Source organism: Felis catus, chromosome B2 (genome assembly GCF_018350175.1).
Source record: "Felis catus isolate Fca126 chromosome B2, F.catus_Fca126_mat1.0, whole genome shotgun sequence".
Taxonomy (NCBI): domain Eukaryota; kingdom Metazoa; phylum Chordata; class Mammalia; order Carnivora; family Felidae; genus Felis; species Felis catus.
In genome coordinates this window covers 11987791-12004835 of record NC_058372.1, presented here as the reverse complement: position 1 = coordinate 12004835, position 17045 = coordinate 11987791, and the positions used below count along the sequence as shown (strand labels likewise).

Sequence of the window (17045 nt, the reverse complement as noted above, 5' to 3'; positions counted from 1 at the left end):
GTCCCGCAGGATGCTTAAGACTACGGTTCTCTAAAGACTAATCGCCCGGCAGTGAGCGCCCCTCACCCTTCACTTTTCAACGGAGAGGGCTGCAAGTTGCTTCCTAGGTGTGATTTAGACGCCTCCGGCCTTCCAGTTTCCAGTTACAAAAGTCCCAGGTCCGCTGATGCGGTTTATTGTGGCAACAGTTCCCGGCAACTGCCCAGACGCCGAGCGCCTCCAGCCCAGGCTTTCAGTGCGGCAGGTGGGAGAGGCGGAGAGTGCTGGGGCGCAGGGTGCAGGGGCGCAGGGGCACGGTGCAGGACGCGGGGCGCAGGGGAGGGGGCGGCGGGGTGAGGTTCAGGGGCGCGGCAGGGAGCGACCCCCGGGGGCGCACCTGGAGGCCCGGCCGGAGGTGGAGCGCGCGGCATGGGCTGCGGACCTTCCCAGGCTGCTGAGGACCAGACACGCGTCCCCGCGCCCAAGAAGGGCTGGGATGAGGGATTTAAGGTAAAACCAACAAAACAGACAAGCAGGCACAAGGCCTTTTGCCAAGTTTGGCGGGGGAGCGACTGGAGTGGGCTGGAGCTGGGTCCGCAGGGGCCTCGCAGCCCTCCCGGTGGGTGGGCACAGGGTGGGCGGGATGGGAGCAGCTGTACCGGTCTGTGTTTCACTGCTGTCGTGTCCAGGGCCCCGCTGCTGTAGGACTAGCTTTGAGAGCCTTTTGTGTGTCGAGAACCTGCGAAGTTGGTCACACCCTAAAAAGTAGAGCCATGGGATCCGCACAGAGCTGGGGCCGGCGGGGATTCTCAGGGGAGGGTGGGAGATCCTGGGAGGTGCCTTATATTACCCGCTTCCGGAAAGTGGGCCCTTTGAGAATTACTTAAGGGCTCAAAGACACGGTTGAGGCCTTCCATCTGGCTGAGCCCTCTTGCTTCCCACCTGAGGACCCTGGGGCCCAGAGACGAGAACGCCTTGCCTGAGGCTGCACAGCTTGTTTGGGGGCAGAGCTAGAGATAGAATCTAATTTTCAGAGTCTCATTCCAGTACTCTTTCTGCTCCCTCTCTCAAGGTTGCCATCCCGGTAATTCTTCTGCAGGCCTGAAGGGGAATTTTTTTCCAGGGTGGGGCATGGAGGGATGGGTTGGTCCAGACAGAAATGAGGTCCAGGATTTCGTCCCATGCTCACCACGGTCAGTATTCCACAAACCGAGCTGGGAAGGCACAATGGTACCCCTTGGAGAGGGGTCACCCAAAGGTAGTAATACCATATAACTGATCACCAAAAGCAGAATACTTTTAGGAGTGAAAAGGAACGCTATTAATAAATTTGCCAGGTCTGATTTAAGCCCATATTGTTGGCAGAAAACCAGGATTTACGGTCACCCTTCCTAAAGGGCATTTTTGGAGCTACTGTCTCAAGAGCACACCTTTTTTTTAGCAGACAATGTGCAAGGTGCCATTTGGTGTCATTTACAGCACCTACTGTGTGGGGGGGGGGTGCATGCACACACACACCCCCACAGCACACCTGCTGGGCTCTTGGAGTACATCAAAAAACAAACTGGAAGCTGGTAAAGGCTGAAACTCAGGCTTAGGACCTGGCGCCCTTGTGGATGCCTGTGCCCAGGTGCCTACCCATCTTGACACTGTTTTCTGCTTTTGTTGTTGTTGTTGTTTGCTTACTTATTTTGAGAGAGAGAGCACAAGCAGGGGAGGAACAGAGAGAGAGGGAGAGAGGAAGAATCCCAAGCAGGCTCAGCACTGCCAGCGCAGAGCCCGAAGAGGGGCTCACACTCACGAACCGTGAGATCGTGACCTGAGCAGATGCTTAACCCACCGAGCCACCTGGCGCCCCTGTTTCCTGCCTTCTGTTCCAGCCACCTCTGTCTGAGTTCCGGGCCCTATTCCCTCTTACTGGGTCTTCCTGCCTCCCCCGTGAGCACCTGCCTCCCACACTGCCATCTGTCTTTCTAAGAAAAAATTCTCCAGAGCACGCAAAACCCTCTACCCGCGGTCCCACCAGGCTTTGTAATGTCGTCCTGTCCGGCCCAGCACACTAGAGGACTCTCGCGTCTGCCAACCCGAGAATCTGCAGGGTTCGGTCCCACCAGTCACGGACACAGTCCATGCTGTTCCCCATGCCATTCCATCCTCCTGGAATGCCCTCCTCAGGCCCCATTCCCAGGTCCCCTGATGCAATTCCTGCTTGTCCTTCAGCACTGAGCCCAAACACCACCGCTGTACCACTCGCTTCTCACACAGCAAGTGTGTGTTTAAAGCTCCTCCTCCCTCATAGATTTACGGGCTTCTTGGAAACAACTTGGTCCTCTTACTTGCTCATTACTTCTGCTTTGATTAATATGTAGGAATACATTTTTCTCCCTTTCTCCAAAAACTGTACGAATATGATTTAAAATGTTAACCCATTGCGCTTTTCTCTTTTTTGCGCGAAAAAATCTTTTTTATTTACTTGACTGGTGCGATTACACGTGAGACTTCCAGAGAAGGACATTTTCACCATTTGTGTTTCTTATCTGGCCATTATCATTTGTTTCATTTCAAGGTTATTACTGAAAATGACTGTTGCACAGAGCAGGAGACAGTGATGAAAAGCAATCCTCTCTGAGTGTCAGATATGCTGGGTCCCTGGAAGCCAAGCTTCCCTGGGTTTGGAAGGGTTTCTGGGTCTCTTCCTGAATTCCCTGGGCATGAAAGTCATTGCCTCTCTCCTGGGGTTTTGACAAGTCTCCTAACTGGTCTCCCTGGATCCTTCCTCCTCTGCCCACCCCCACCTGTGCTCCAGCTCCGGGCTTTGCATGACCTCCAGAGCCATTGTTCTAAAATCTGGTAATGTCATCCTCTGCTAAAAAAAAAAAAAAAAAAAAAAACAGTTCCCAAATCATTAGGTAGGCACACACACCAGGGGTCAAAGAATGTGACTACCTCAGTTATGATTTCTGGGTTCACTGTTTGTTTCAGCTGTGTGACTTTGGTCAAGTTATTTAACATCTCTGTGCTTTGATTTCCTTATCTGTAAAATGAGGGCAATAATAAGAATAATAGTTATGTTACAGAGTTGTCACAAAGATTGGTGAATTCAATTCACGTAAAATGATCGGATCAATGCCTGGCACAGAATAAGTGCTCAATATGAGTCAGTACAATTGTTATTACAGTGATTTATGTAAGATAAAGTCCTGACTCCTTAGCACATCTTACCAGCCATCTTTTTTAAAAAAAATTTTTTTTAACGTTTATTTATTTTTGAGACAGAAAGAGACAGAGCATGGACGGGGGAGGGGCAGAGAGAGAGGGAGACACAGAAGGGGAAGCAGGCTCCAGGCTCTGGGCCATCAGCCCAGAGCCCGATTCGGGGCTCGAACTCCCGGACCGCGAGATCGTGACCTGGCTGAAGTCGGACGCTCAACCGACTGAGCCACCCAGGCGCCCCTTACCAGCCATCTTTGAGCTGCCTCCTGGCAAATTCTCCGGCTTCGTCTCTTCCCACACTCATTGCTGGTCAAACCTCACTACTCGTGGCTCCCCAAATCCATTCCGTTTCTATCTCCATGCTTTTGCACCTGCTGTCTTCCCTCCTTTCAGACCTTTCCCCGTCCTCCAGGCTGGGCCACATGCAGATACGTACCCATCTTTCAAGACAACTCAAGACCACTTTCCTGACCCTGCTCCCCACCCCGCTAGGCTACCACACTGGCAGACCTTATACCTTCTCCTGCCATATTTCAAAACATCGTATTGTATTTATTCATGTCTGTGTTTGCTTCCCATCCTGAGTTGTTATTATCATCTTGAGGACAGAAACTGTTCTCTGTCTCTGCAATCCCCCCTGCTTACTACAGCGCCCGATAAAGACCAGGCACTAATGACCATTTCCTGAGGGACCCGGTGTCCCTCCCACTCCCTCCGATCCTTGGTATCTTCTTGTCTCCTAGTTGCATAACTAGACCAACGACAGTCAGCAAGGAGTAAATTCAGTATTAACATCACCTGAAACTAGGGGAGGCTGGGTGGTTCAGCATCTGACTCTTGACTTCAGCTCAGGGGGTGATCTCAGCTCAAGCCCCATACCAGGCTCCGTGCTGACTGTACAGAACCTGCTTGGGTTTCTCTCTCTCTCCTTCTCTCTCTGCTCCTCCCCTGCTCACGCTCTCTCTCTCCCTCTCTCTCTCTCTGTCTCTCTGTCTCTCAGAAAAAAAAATTTTTTAAAAATAAAACTTAGGGGCGCCTGGGTGGCGCAGTCGGTTAAGCATCCGACTTCAGCCAGGTCACGATCTCGCGGTCCGGGAGTTCGAGCCCCGCGTCAGGCTCTGGGCTGATGGCTCGGAGCCTGGAGCCTGTTTCCGATTCTGTGTCTCCCTCTCTCTCTGCCCCTCCCCCGTTCATGCTCTGTCTCTCTCTGTCCCAAAAATAAATAAACGTTGAAAAAAAAATTTTTAAAAATAAATAAAAATAAAACTTAAAAAAAATTATTAAAATAAATAGCCTGAAAATAGACTCAGGGTCGATGCACGCATATACCTCCTTCCCGACCCCAAGTGGTAGACTTTGGAAATCTGATCCAGCCAAGGCGTAATCACTAATGAAACACTCTCTAGCTACCAGACAGTGCTATTTTTGCTAACTTCCTAAATGTACAGGCTGAACGTTCAGTGGTTCACCAGTGTCTTTAAAATGAGATGTACAGGTTTGCGTGCATGAAATATTTATGTGTCTTAGTGGCACAACTTTTAAAATATTCCGAATCAAACTTGTCAAGACTACTGACTTTGTCTTCACTTTTACCCTAGTCTAACATGGCAGGTAGACATGGTAATAAAATAATGCATAATAAGAAAAGCATGGGGGAACTTTTCTCAATGAGGGAAATGTTCTGTATGATGAACTCCGAGTTTCTGTCTTATTATGAAAGGGAACAGACTAGATTGGAATAGACAATCCCTAAGGACCCCTCACAGTTTCCCCCTAACCTTTGACAAGAAAGTTCTGGCTTATCATCAGCAAAAGGGACTAAATGACTTCTTCAAGTCCTAATTTTTTAAACAGGGTATTTTTGAGTGTTTTTGGAGGGTTGCTATTTGTTACAATATTCGTTAGACATAAACTAGAAAATCAAATGCTGAAGAATGCATTTTTTCCTATATGTCTACAGACAAATGTATTTATAAAATACACCTGCCAATAATGTGATTAAGATTTCAGTCCAAGGGAGACATGACAGATGACTCCCTCCAAACTATTTGGCAAATGTGTTTCCCAAAAGCTTTAGAACAGAACCTATAACACTTCCAGACCGAAAACAAATATATGAAACACAAACAAAAAACAGCCCTGTCTGTAATTAAAAATAATACCTTTTTTGGAATGCTGATGATTCCCATGCATAACTGTTAGCTTAGAATTCACGGCTTTTCAATTCTAAAACTAATAAGATTGTATCCCCAAGACAATGAAACATAAAATAGAATTGACACAAAATATAAACATATCGAATCTCTACTTCTTTTTTTTAATGCTTATTTATTTTTGAGAGAGGGAGACACAGCACGAGCAGAGGAAGGGCAGAGAGAGAGGGAGACACAGGATCCGAAGCAGGATCCAGGCTCTGAGCTGTCAGCACAGAGCCCGACGTGGGGCTCGAACTCACGAACCTCGAGATCATGACCTGAGCTGAAGCTGGACGTTTAATCGACTGAGCCACCCAGACGCCCTTCAAATCTGTACGTTTGCACAACTTCATCTCCAGGAAACAAAGTCAAACCTCCCACCCACCTCCTGATCCCCTCCACGGCAGATAGACTTCTCATTGGTGTGAAAATATAAACCCTGCATGCATAGAAAGAATAAGAAAACTGTTTTTGCGATGCCCCCGAGAGGCATAGGTATAATTAATTTGTCAATATTTCTGGCCTCTGAACTGTGTCTGTTCTCAAGTCTAGATTATGAAATTGGGTTAAAAATTTCCAGAATGTGTTGCACAGAGATAAGATATTTGAAAGACATGCTTAGTTTTTCAGAGAGAAAAACCTTACATTTCTGCTCTGGAAACTGAAGCCTGGTATATGTTATCTTATGCCCAAAGATTGTGCTTCATTTGCTGCCATTTAAGCTTTGGTCACTAACAGAGCTTGAAGGCAGACGGGATCTAAGTCAGAATAAAGGGGTTAAGATTCTTGGTAAGGCCTGGATTCCTCACTTTGATGAAACCAATGAGGGTCACATATTAAATGTGGAATTTAAATATATTCTGACTTGTGGGGTGCCTGGGTGGCTCAGTCGTTTGAGTGTCTGACTTCAGCTCAGGTCATGATCTCAGGGCTCGTGAGTTCAAGCCCCACTTTGGGCTGCTATCAGTGAAGAGCCTGCTTTGGGTCCTCTGTCCCCCTCTCTCGCTGCCCCTCCCCCCTAGCACGTGTGCTCATGCTCTCTCTCTCTCTCTCAAAAATAAATAAAAATTAAAAAAATTAAATCTATTTTTCTGGTTTGTAGATGACAGAATATCTTTGTGAAAAGCCGCCTTTTAGATTGAGAATATTCGTGTGTGCTCTCAGCTCCAATATGGACGTGTTTTTGTTTGTTGTTGCTAAATTTTCCAAGGTCTCTGATGGGAAACGTTAGATGGCAAAACTCATCCCTATGTGTAACTCAGTGCCCTGCTATGTTCAAAAAACGAAGGCCTGCAAGACACAATGAGCTTGTGAAATTGCCTGCTTCACCGCCATTGCAGACATCAGTTTTCAATAGTTTATTTGGAAAGGAGGTCAAGAATACCTAATGTGATCTTTGCTCTTTTTAAAAAAAAAAAAAAGTTTCTGTATTTTTGAGAGAGTGCGAGTGGTGGAGGGGCAGAGAGAGAAGGAGATAATCTGAAGGCGACTCTGCACTGACAGCAGTGAACCAGATGCGGGGCTCAGGCTCATGAACTGCGAGATCACGACCTGAGCCACAGTCGGACCCTTAACCAGCTAAGCCACCGGGGGCTCTGTGATCTTTGCTCTTTCCCGTCAGCATGGACTATGAGCACCTGAAAAAAAACCATCAGAGTCTCCTTGTCCTTTGTTATATGTAACAACATATATTTTTATATATTATATATTTATATATATATAAAATAACAATATATATTTTATATATCTGTAAATGTGTGTGTGCACATGAGAGAGACCCTGTCTGATATAGTAAGATTATTATTATATAATAAAATAATGCACGTAATATACATAAAGACTTTTCCTGGGTCAGCTTACCGTACAGGGACTAAATGGCAGTAACTGTGTCTATGAAGAAAGACAAATGGAGAGAGATAGAAAGAGCACATAAGAGCTCTGATACTTTCTCCGTAGGCCATTGGTATTTCCGATCTGTCGACTTTTTGTTGGCCGACTTGTTTGTTCAGTTGGTCGCGTTTTCATACTTTCCCATGCAGCCCTGAAGCACAGAGCTAATTAACCCCCAGCACAATGAACTGATGTTGATTAGCTGCAGCCAGCATGTTATGTAAACACAGTGATAGGGAGCTACGTGAGTCTCCCCATGAACATTCGAACACTCGAGAAACCGTCATTGAATGACAGGAACCTGAGGGTGGGTGTTGGAGCCGCCAGGACCTGGCGACTGTGGTTTCTACTTAGCCTCTGATGGATTTCACAGCTCTTTGGAGAGCTTTCAGAAAGTGAACAAACGTGCTTAGGTGTTTAAAAATCTGGGTGATTTTTATTGTGAGATTACCAAGGGTTTAATGCTGATGTCCTATTTGTCCCTCCTTTAAATGGAAGAGCTGGGGGGGGAGAGGGTGTCTGCTGTCTTCCTTTCTAATGTTTCTTCCATCTCTTTCCCCCAGTTTCACTGCCACTGTCCTAGGTCACGTTCAATCAGAGCTCACCTGGACAATTGCAATCATTGTAATTGGCCGCCCTGCTCTGTCCCTTCCTTGTTTCCTTCAGCCCCCCTCATTTAAATGAACCCCAGTGATCTTTCTAAAACACATGACTGATCATTTTATTTTACTTCCATACACAAAAACCCTACAAAGGATTCCTGTCACATTCAAAATAAAACCAAGCCCCTTTACTCATCACAAAAGACTTCCCTTTCCCACTCAGCATCTACCCCGTTCTACCTCCATCTTTCTGCTCCCCTGGAATAATTCAAGTTCATATGCTCACAATATTGTTTCGTACCCGTCTTTGTGTGTGCTTAGCCTCTCTGTCTACAATGACAATTTCTCCCTGCCCACTGGAAACTCATTCATCAAGAGCCAATTCAAGCATCTTCTTGAACACCTTCTGCTGCCCCAAGAAGCTACAACCTGGTACAAGTGTGCCAGGGAATTACTGGGAACCATGGGGCCTTGGAGGTACAGTCCTGGGGACCTTCTAATACTCAGGGGAGAAGAAAAGCACCGCTTGGACCAACAAACATGAAATCAATAGACATGAGAAGAATAACCGGAAGGCGAAACTCTGTAGAAGTTGCTTATGTGCTTAGGTCTCCTGGGGACACTGAGGGGGCTTCACTGGTATGTGTGATGGAGAAGAGGTTGGCTGATCAACCCAAGCAAGGAAGGAAAGGCCAGCACTAGGAGAAAGGGGGCAGGGGAGTTTGCGAGGATTGGAGAAAACTTTTCCTGAACATACCAATATTTAGAACACGCTGCCTCTCCAATAAATGCCAACTCTTTAAATTGAATTAATTTAACTTTTTGGAACACTCAGTACATTTTTCTTATTTTTCTTCTTTTGCTGTGGGACTATGAAAAATTTGACATGGGCCAGCATTTTGGAGTCAGTGGTTTACTAAATCACATACGGACCCTTTTTACAGTGTATTGACGTATTTACAATCAGTGGAACTGGTATGGAAGAATAGAGATTCATAAAAGGAAGGGGTGGGATTGTAAGCCAGTGCAAGATTTATGGAGGACACTCTGGAAACACATATTAATAGAAAATGTGTACATCTTTAGATGTAGGGATTTATTCTCATGGAATGATGGGTGAATTCACACTGATATATATATGTACATATATTACGCCAGCATAGTTCATTATATTGCAGACATATACAGAAACACATATAGAAGCATATATAGAAACAACCAAGATGGCCGTCAGTAGGAATTGGTTGAATAAATTATAGTATATTATATAATAGACTACACTACAGTCATCAAATAAATGACTACTCCCCACCGTTAACTAGAATGAGGTAGACCTATATATATTGACGTACGCAAATGTCCCTGACATATCCTTAATGGAAAAAACAGGTTATGGAAATATTAAATACCATTTAATATAGAACTTGATGTATATTATTTATATATAGCTTTCTTAAAATATAATCCACATATTATACAATTCACAGTTGTCACCACAATCTAATCTAATAGAACATTTTTATCCCGCCCACAAAAGAAACCACTACCCATTAGCGGCCAACCCCTACTTCCTAAGCAACCACTACATCTACACTCCGTTTCTATTAATTTGCCTATTCTGAGTGTTTGGTAACTGGAACAATCTTCACGTCTGGCTTCTTTGACTCAGCAGAATGTTGTTAAACGTCATCTCTGAGCAGCATGCAATAGTACTTTCTTTCTTCTTATTGCCAGATAAAATTTCCTGGTCTGGACATATCACATTTTATTTATCCATTCATCAGTTGATGGGTGTCTGGGTTGTTTCTACTTTTTAGATATTTTGAATGTGAATTCTGAACATTTGCGTGCAAGTTTTTGTGTGGATGTATGCTTTCATTTTGTGTGGGTGTATATACCTAGAAGTGGAATTTGTGGGTCATATGCTAACGCTCTGTTTCATTTTTTTAGAAATTCTCAAACTGTTTTCCAAAGTGGCTGTACCATTTTACATTCCCACTCCACTGTACGAGGGCTCCGATGTCTCCACACCCCCGCTCACACTTCCTGTGTGTGTGTGTTTTTTTTTCATTATAGTCATCCTGATGAATGTGAGGTCGTATCTCATTCTGGTTTTGATTTGCATTTTCTTAATGTCTCATGATATTGAGCATCTTTTCATGTGCTAATTAGCCAATTCCAATTTGTTTTTAAAGACTATATTTCTTTGAGCAAGCACATCTAAGAAGTAATATACTAAGATGTTATTAGTGTAGAGTATGGTACTTATATTTTACCGTGTTCCTGTATTATTCAGGGTTCTACCAAAAGAATAGAACCAGTATAATGGTTGACTGGATGGATGGACAGATGGATGGAGAGATAGATAGATAGATAGATAGATAGATAGATAGATAGATAGATGTATTACAAGGAATTGGCTTATGCAGTTATGGGAGCTGGCTAGCCAAGTCCACAATTCACACGATACTACAGGTGGTCAGAAAGGACCATACTGGAGCTGAAGGTACAGTCCACAGAAAAAACTTCTTCCTCAGGGAAACATCAATTCTACTCTTAAGGCCTTCAATTGATTGGATGAGGCCCATCCAGATTATCGAGCATAATCTCTTTTACTTAAAGTCAACAGATTGTAGACCTGAACCACATCTACCAAATACCTTCACGGCAACGATTAGACTCATGTTTGATTGGATAACAATACCATAGACTAGCTTAGTTGACACAAAACTGATCAACAGTTTCCTTTTATGTTATTTATTTCTTCAATGAGTCTCTATTACTTCTTTAATCAGCATAAGCAATAAAGACAGTTTCATTTAAAGAAAACTTTTTTAGGGGAGCCTGGGTGGCTCCGTTGGTTAAGCGACTGATTCTTTGTTTTGGCTCAGGTCATGATCTCATAGTTCGTGGGTTCGAGCCCCATGTCAGGCTCTGTGCTGACAGCGCAGAGTCTGCTTGGGATTCTCTCTCTGCCCCTCCCCCACTCTCTCTCTCTCACACACAAAAGACAAAAAAATTTTTACACAGCAGTATCTTTCCTCTTCACACTTGATGAACATGTTCAGCTTGGCGTCCTCCGGGGTGCTCAGCATAGTAGCTTGTACCTGATAGATTCCTAGTAGATACTATATTAACTTCTATTGCTGCTATAACAAATGATCACAAATTTGGTGGCTCACTACCACACAATTTTATTCTCCTCCAATTCTGGGGGTCTGAAGTACAGAATCAGTTCCACTGGGCTACAGTCAGCTGTGCTGGGGATAAAGTTGGTGGGTTGCCTTCAGGAATGAGCTTTGGGGAAAGAATCCCTTTCCTTGCCCATCCTGACTTCTAGAGCTACATTCTTTCATTCCTTGGCTGGTGACCCTCCCTCATCCGCTGCTGGTAACATCCTCGAATGTGTCTCTGCTTCCCTGGCACATCACCTTCTCCACGTCTGTAGCCACATCTCCCTCCGCCTCCATCTTTTAAGGACAATCATGGTTACACATAGGTCACCTGGATCATCCAGAATAATCATGCCATCTCAAGGTCCTTAGATTAATCATATCTGGGGGCAGCTGGGCAATTCCTTTAAGCATCGGACTTTGGCTCAAGTCATGATCTCACAGCTCCTGGGTTTAAGCCCCGCATCAGGCTCTGTGCCGATGGCTCAGATCCTGGAGCCTGCTTCAGATTCTGTCTCCCCCTCTCTCTGCCCCTCCCCGACTCACCCTCTGTCTCTCTGTCTGTCTCTCTCTCTCTCAAAAATAAACACACAAGGGGGCGCCTGGGTGGCTCAGTCAGTTGAGCGTCCGACTTCGGCTCAGGTCATGATCTCGCGGTTTGTGGGTTCGGGCCCTGCATCGGGCTCTGTGCTGACAGCTCAGAGCCTGGAGCCTGCTTCGGATTCTGTGTCTCCCTCTCTCTCTGCCCCTCCCCTGCTCATGCTCTGTCTCTATCTCAAAAATAAATACACATTTAAAAAATTAATGATATCTGCATGCGTGGTAACATGTACAGGTGGCTGGGGCTAATCAGCCTACTGCGCATACTTGTAGGCTAAATATTTGCAAAGCAGACCTTGTGACATTGTTTTCATTTTCCAAGAAACTGTTTTCTAAGAAATGTTGACTCTCATGGAGCTATTCCCTCTTCACAGGCTGATGTCGGTGTGACTTATTCCGTGGAGAACCTCAGGCCCCAGATTGGAGCTGAATTACCCAAGGACCCTTTGAGCAGCCCCGAGGGCCTGGAAATACAGGCTCAGTTGGGAAGTTTACCTGGAACCACAACAGAAAGTCCCCCATTTCTTAGTGAAAGAAACAGAGGAATAAATTCAGGTAACAGCCCCATGTATATTAATCTCTACAAAACACTATCTCTCTACATATATTGTAAAATGTAGGGGCGCCTGGGGGGCTCAGTCAGTTAAGCGTCTGACTCTTGATTTCCACGCAGGTCATGATCTCACGGTTCATGAGTTCGAGCCCCACATTAGGCTTTGCACTGACAGTGGGGAGCCTGCTTGGGATTCTCGGTCTCCTTATCCGTCTGCCCCTCCCCCACATGTGCTCCTTCTCTCTCAAAATAAATAAATATTTTTTAAAAACACATATATAAGTTATATAAAGTATGATGTATGCTAGCAACCCCTTTATCACAGTTTTGTGGGCGAGGCAGTGCTCCAAATAGCAAAATCCCTATTTCTGAGACATTAGGATGTAGCCTTAAGCCTTCATTGTGTGCGTACATAATGCTAACCATTACTCTTCTTGTAGATCAAGTAATTAAAACTATCTTACTTTTTTTTTTCTCTCCCTCCCCCCCCCCCCCTTTTTTAACTAAGAGCCCTTACTGGTGGTTGGGAACAGGCCTTAGGAGGGAGGAGTCACACAGGCTTTGGTTAAATTCCTGTAAACTTCCACTGTTGTTAACATGTTTCCAAGAGAAAGTTCTACATTTGAAAAAATAAATAAAACCTATGTCAAACTGTTTCCCCTGTGTCTCCCATCCAAAGCATCAGCGAATATACAAAACAAACAGCTTCCAAAATCATAAAAGAAGTAATCATGACCTGGTGTGCTCCTTGGAAACTATTTTGATTTTTCCTACGGTTGTTTCTGCTTTACTTGAGTTACCCCCCCTGGTGTTGATTTGAGAGCTCCCGTTTATATTTCATCAGCCTCTGAAACCAATTGAGTTCAACAGAACTCGAGCAAAAGTGTTCCGTTTTATTTGGGGGGAAGCCTCGTGTGTCATTCCTCGCGGCCGTTGTTTCTTCCCTAGCTACAAGTTAGAGATGGAAAAGAGATGGGTTAGTAAGTGAGATTCTTTTCCTTGGACTTGGACGGCACAGTCTCGTTATGATAGTTTTCCTATTAGCCCTCGTCTCGTGGTTCTGAGGTGAGGTCTTCGTGAGCTCAGAGAACGAGGTAGGAGGCTGGGGATAGAGCGGGGGGCGCCTCTCCTCTCTCTGTGTGTCTCTCTCTGATGATTCTGTGGACGGGAGCGCTGTGAATGCTCAATGTCTGTGGCCCTAGCAGACGGCAGACTGTCGGGCGGGAGGGGACACCTGGGTGCACCCTCCCCGTCAGTCCAGCCAGCAGGGTGGAGCCAAGAGACACGAGCCTGGGGAGGGAGTGAACCAGCAAAGCAGTGTTCCCCAAATGTGTTGTCGATTAGTTTCCAGAAGAGACCTTGCCCCAGAGTGCAGAACCAATGCCCCGAGGCTTAGATTTGTCCTCTGCCCTGTTCCTCCTGTGTCCTCTCTGCATCCTTGCCCTGCCCGGCTACAGAACGCAGTCGATTAAAACTTCAGGTTTCACTCTAACACTTCTCAAGTTTCTTCCTTCTTAAAACAAACAAACCAAAAAACACTTACTGTAAATAATTTCAGATTTAAGTAAAGTTGCAAAAACAAAGGACGCCTATATTCTTTCCCCCAGATTTCCCAGATGCTAACATTATACCACATTTGCATGTGATACAATTGCACATATCATAGCCCCCCACACACACACACACACACTCACACACTCTCACACATGCTCTCTGTCTCTGTCTCTCTCACACACTCTTTCTCACACACATTCACACACCCTCTTTGGCACACTCTCTCACACACACTCTTTCTCTCACGTAAACACACATACACACTCTCTCTCTTACACACACACACACACACACACACACACGCCCCTAGATTGTTTCTAAGAGCAAATCGCAGACATAATGACACTTTACTCCTAAGCACAATATATGTTTCCTAAAACAAGGATATTCTTTGCATAATCACGGTACAGGGATCACAATCAGCAAATTACTCCTTACGCAGTACATCGTCTCATCTGCATATTCAAATTTTATCAATTGTCTCACAAATGTCCTTTGTAAATAAATTTCTGGTTCAAGATCTAATCCAGAATCACACGTTTAATTTAGACATAATGTGTTTTTCTCCTTTAATCCAGGGCCAGTCCCTCAGGTTTTCTTTGTCTTTTATCGGATTGATATTTTGGAGATACAAGGCATTGCTTTTGTAGAAAGTTCCTCAGTTTGTGTTTGAGAATTCCCCATGATTAACTTCGGGTTATGCATTTTTAGCAAAAATACCAAAAATGACATTGTACCCCATTTGTACATCAAATCACAAGCTACATGGTATCTATATTTGACATTTATTGCTTTTTTTTTCCTTGCAAACACTTTTTAATGTAGTTAAAATCAAAGATTTCTCAATCTTTTCTTTTATTGAATCTGGATTTTGAGTCATGTTTAGAAAGTTTTTTCCTACACCAGAGTTTAAGATGAATTCACCCACATTTTCTCGTATGACTTCGCTTTTGACACTTATGCTTATGAAGAGTTTCCGATGTCGTGAAAAAATGCTAGTGTATATGTTGACTGCATAGGAAACATAACTATGTTCAGTATGGTGTCTGATTCTTAAAAGTAAAATTTGATATATTAACAGTGGTAATCTCTGAATGCTAAGAGTATGGGCATTTTTCTTTTCTTTTTTCATTCTTTTCTATCCAAGTTTACTATGTAACCGTGTATCACTTTCATGATCAGAAAAAAGCATAATGTCATTTTCACACATTTCCCCAATCGTCTTCAGCATCCCAAGAAATCATGAGAACTAGTTGAAATGACCATGATAGCTCAGGGTTCTCTTTGTAGGCTAACGACTGTCAATGTCAAGCCAAATACTTTGGTGGATTCAGAAAAATAATGGATCATGCAGTGGACCTCCTTCCATGACCTTGGGAAAGGAGTGGGGGGGGGGGGGCAGGGTGGCAGAGAACACAGATGTGGAAGTCGGATATTCTTGAGTTCAAACCCTAGTTGATTCTCTTCCTACCCATGTCACCTTAAGCAAGTTAATTCGCCTCTCTCATACAGTTTATTTGTACAGTAAGGATAACAGTACCTCTCTCACGGAATTCACAGTGTTATAAAGTCTATAAAGTACCTAATACGGTGCCAGGCACGTAACTGCTCAGTAAATAGCAATTGTTATCATTTTGGCCCTTCCAGGTAAATCCACCTTCTAAAAAAAAAAAAAAAAAAATCCATCTAATTCTTTACCTCTAGCTTTAACTTTTCTCTGTGGTTTCAAGCTTCTAGGTTACATACTTCAAAGACATGCTTTGCCACTCTGTACCAAAATCTGTATATAGCTCTTTACAGTGGGAATCGAGTCTATTCCAGACACACGCGAAGGTAGAAGGAAGACCCAACACTGGACAAGAAATGAGATTATAGGCGATTTGTTGAAGTTACCTGCAGTGGTCAATTAGAGAAGTCTCTCGTAACAAGAAGGCAAATATTCTGAAGTAAGAGACATCTGGCTCGTGTGTATGTGTGCATTTTTTCTCTCTTCCCACTGCAAATTCACAAAAACTGTCTTTGTTAACCAGCGAGGTTAGAAATTTTCATTAAAAGACTCCGTCCACTAGACGGAATCAACGGGGTTACAGTGAGCACTTCTTGATGATTACAAAATAGAAAATAGCTCATTTCTGAAGACTCATTGCACCTTTATTTCATGATGTGAGTCCGGAAAAACAGATGCTTGCTTATTTGGAGCACTGGGCGGTTTGTAATGGGGGGATGGGATCTTTCTCATTAGTGCAGTTTATAAAGGCTCCCGGAGACACGGTTTCGGTGCCATTTTTAGAATCATTAATAAAAATTTAGCTGACATCACTTCACTTCAGTTCTGATTTGGTTCAAAGACTCTTTTCAAAAAGGCATTACTTTTACTTACATAGATTTAGCAGATGGCGTAATTGTAAGCTCAAGGTTGCGGAACTAGAAGTCTCTTGGCAACATCGCACTGTTTATCCTTTGTATACAAAGCATAGAAACCAAACTGCAACTCACAAGAGTCACTGAAAGAAGATCTCCTTCCTTGCTGTGCTCTAGCTTGGTAATTAGTGTCGAGAACCCATGTAGTCCTACCCCAGTGTATAAGTGTTGTTACAACAAAAAAAGTAGTACATAGCAGCACATGAAAGACTTTTTGTTATGTTAATATGGGGCTTGCTAAGCAAACCGTATATTATGGTGATGTGTATCCTCTAAAAGAACGTGAAGACTTTCAACTTCAAAGGATTCAAAGATTTATAATAGAAACAGATATGTAGGTAAGAGTGTTCACCCAAGATTTAATGAAGCGGCATGATTTATGAGGCATCCATTTAGCATCCGATTGATAAAATGTTCATGCTTAAATTCCTATTTCTTTTTTCTTTTCCTTTGGAAGACCTAGTGACCGGTGGATTAATCCATAACCCCCAAGCCCCCGAGACCCGAGAACGACAAAAGTCATCAGACATCCTGGAGGAATTAATTGGTCAAGGAATAATACAAAGCCACAGCAAAGTACTTAGAAATGGAGAATCTTATGATGTCATGGCAAGTATTCCTTAATTAAACATTAGCTATAAGCTAATAGTTATAGTTTAGTTTGAAAGTAATAGTAATAGTTTAAAACAGTAGTAGAATATGATTGATCATGAGTTACGATTTCCAAAGTCACGATGCAGATTATAGCATTTATCTAAGCCAGGTTTCTCTCCCATCAATTCTTTCACCCATCTCCACATCATCCTTTTCCACGGACTCGGGAATTGCCCTAATCATTTTTTTAAGCTTATTTATTTGCTAACTA

At 43.9% G+C, this 17045-nt stretch overlaps 1 protein-coding gene across 1 annotated transcript in view; it reads left to right on the top strand.

The window, feature by feature from the left end:
- Positions 1-309: 309 nt before the first annotated feature.
- The window catches only part of STMND1 (stathmin domain containing 1), a 28313-nt gene continuing 11577 nt past the window's right edge, over positions 310-17045 (top strand). Inside the window, exons 1-3 of the mRNA XM_006931422.4 lie at positions 310-489; positions 12027-12207; positions 16638-16789. Of these exons, the coding sequence (XP_006931484.2) occupies positions 409-489; positions 12027-12207; positions 16638-16789 (414 nt within the window). The 5' untranslated portion in view covers positions 310-408. The remainder of the gene's footprint in view (positions 490-12026; positions 12208-16637; positions 16790-17045) is intronic.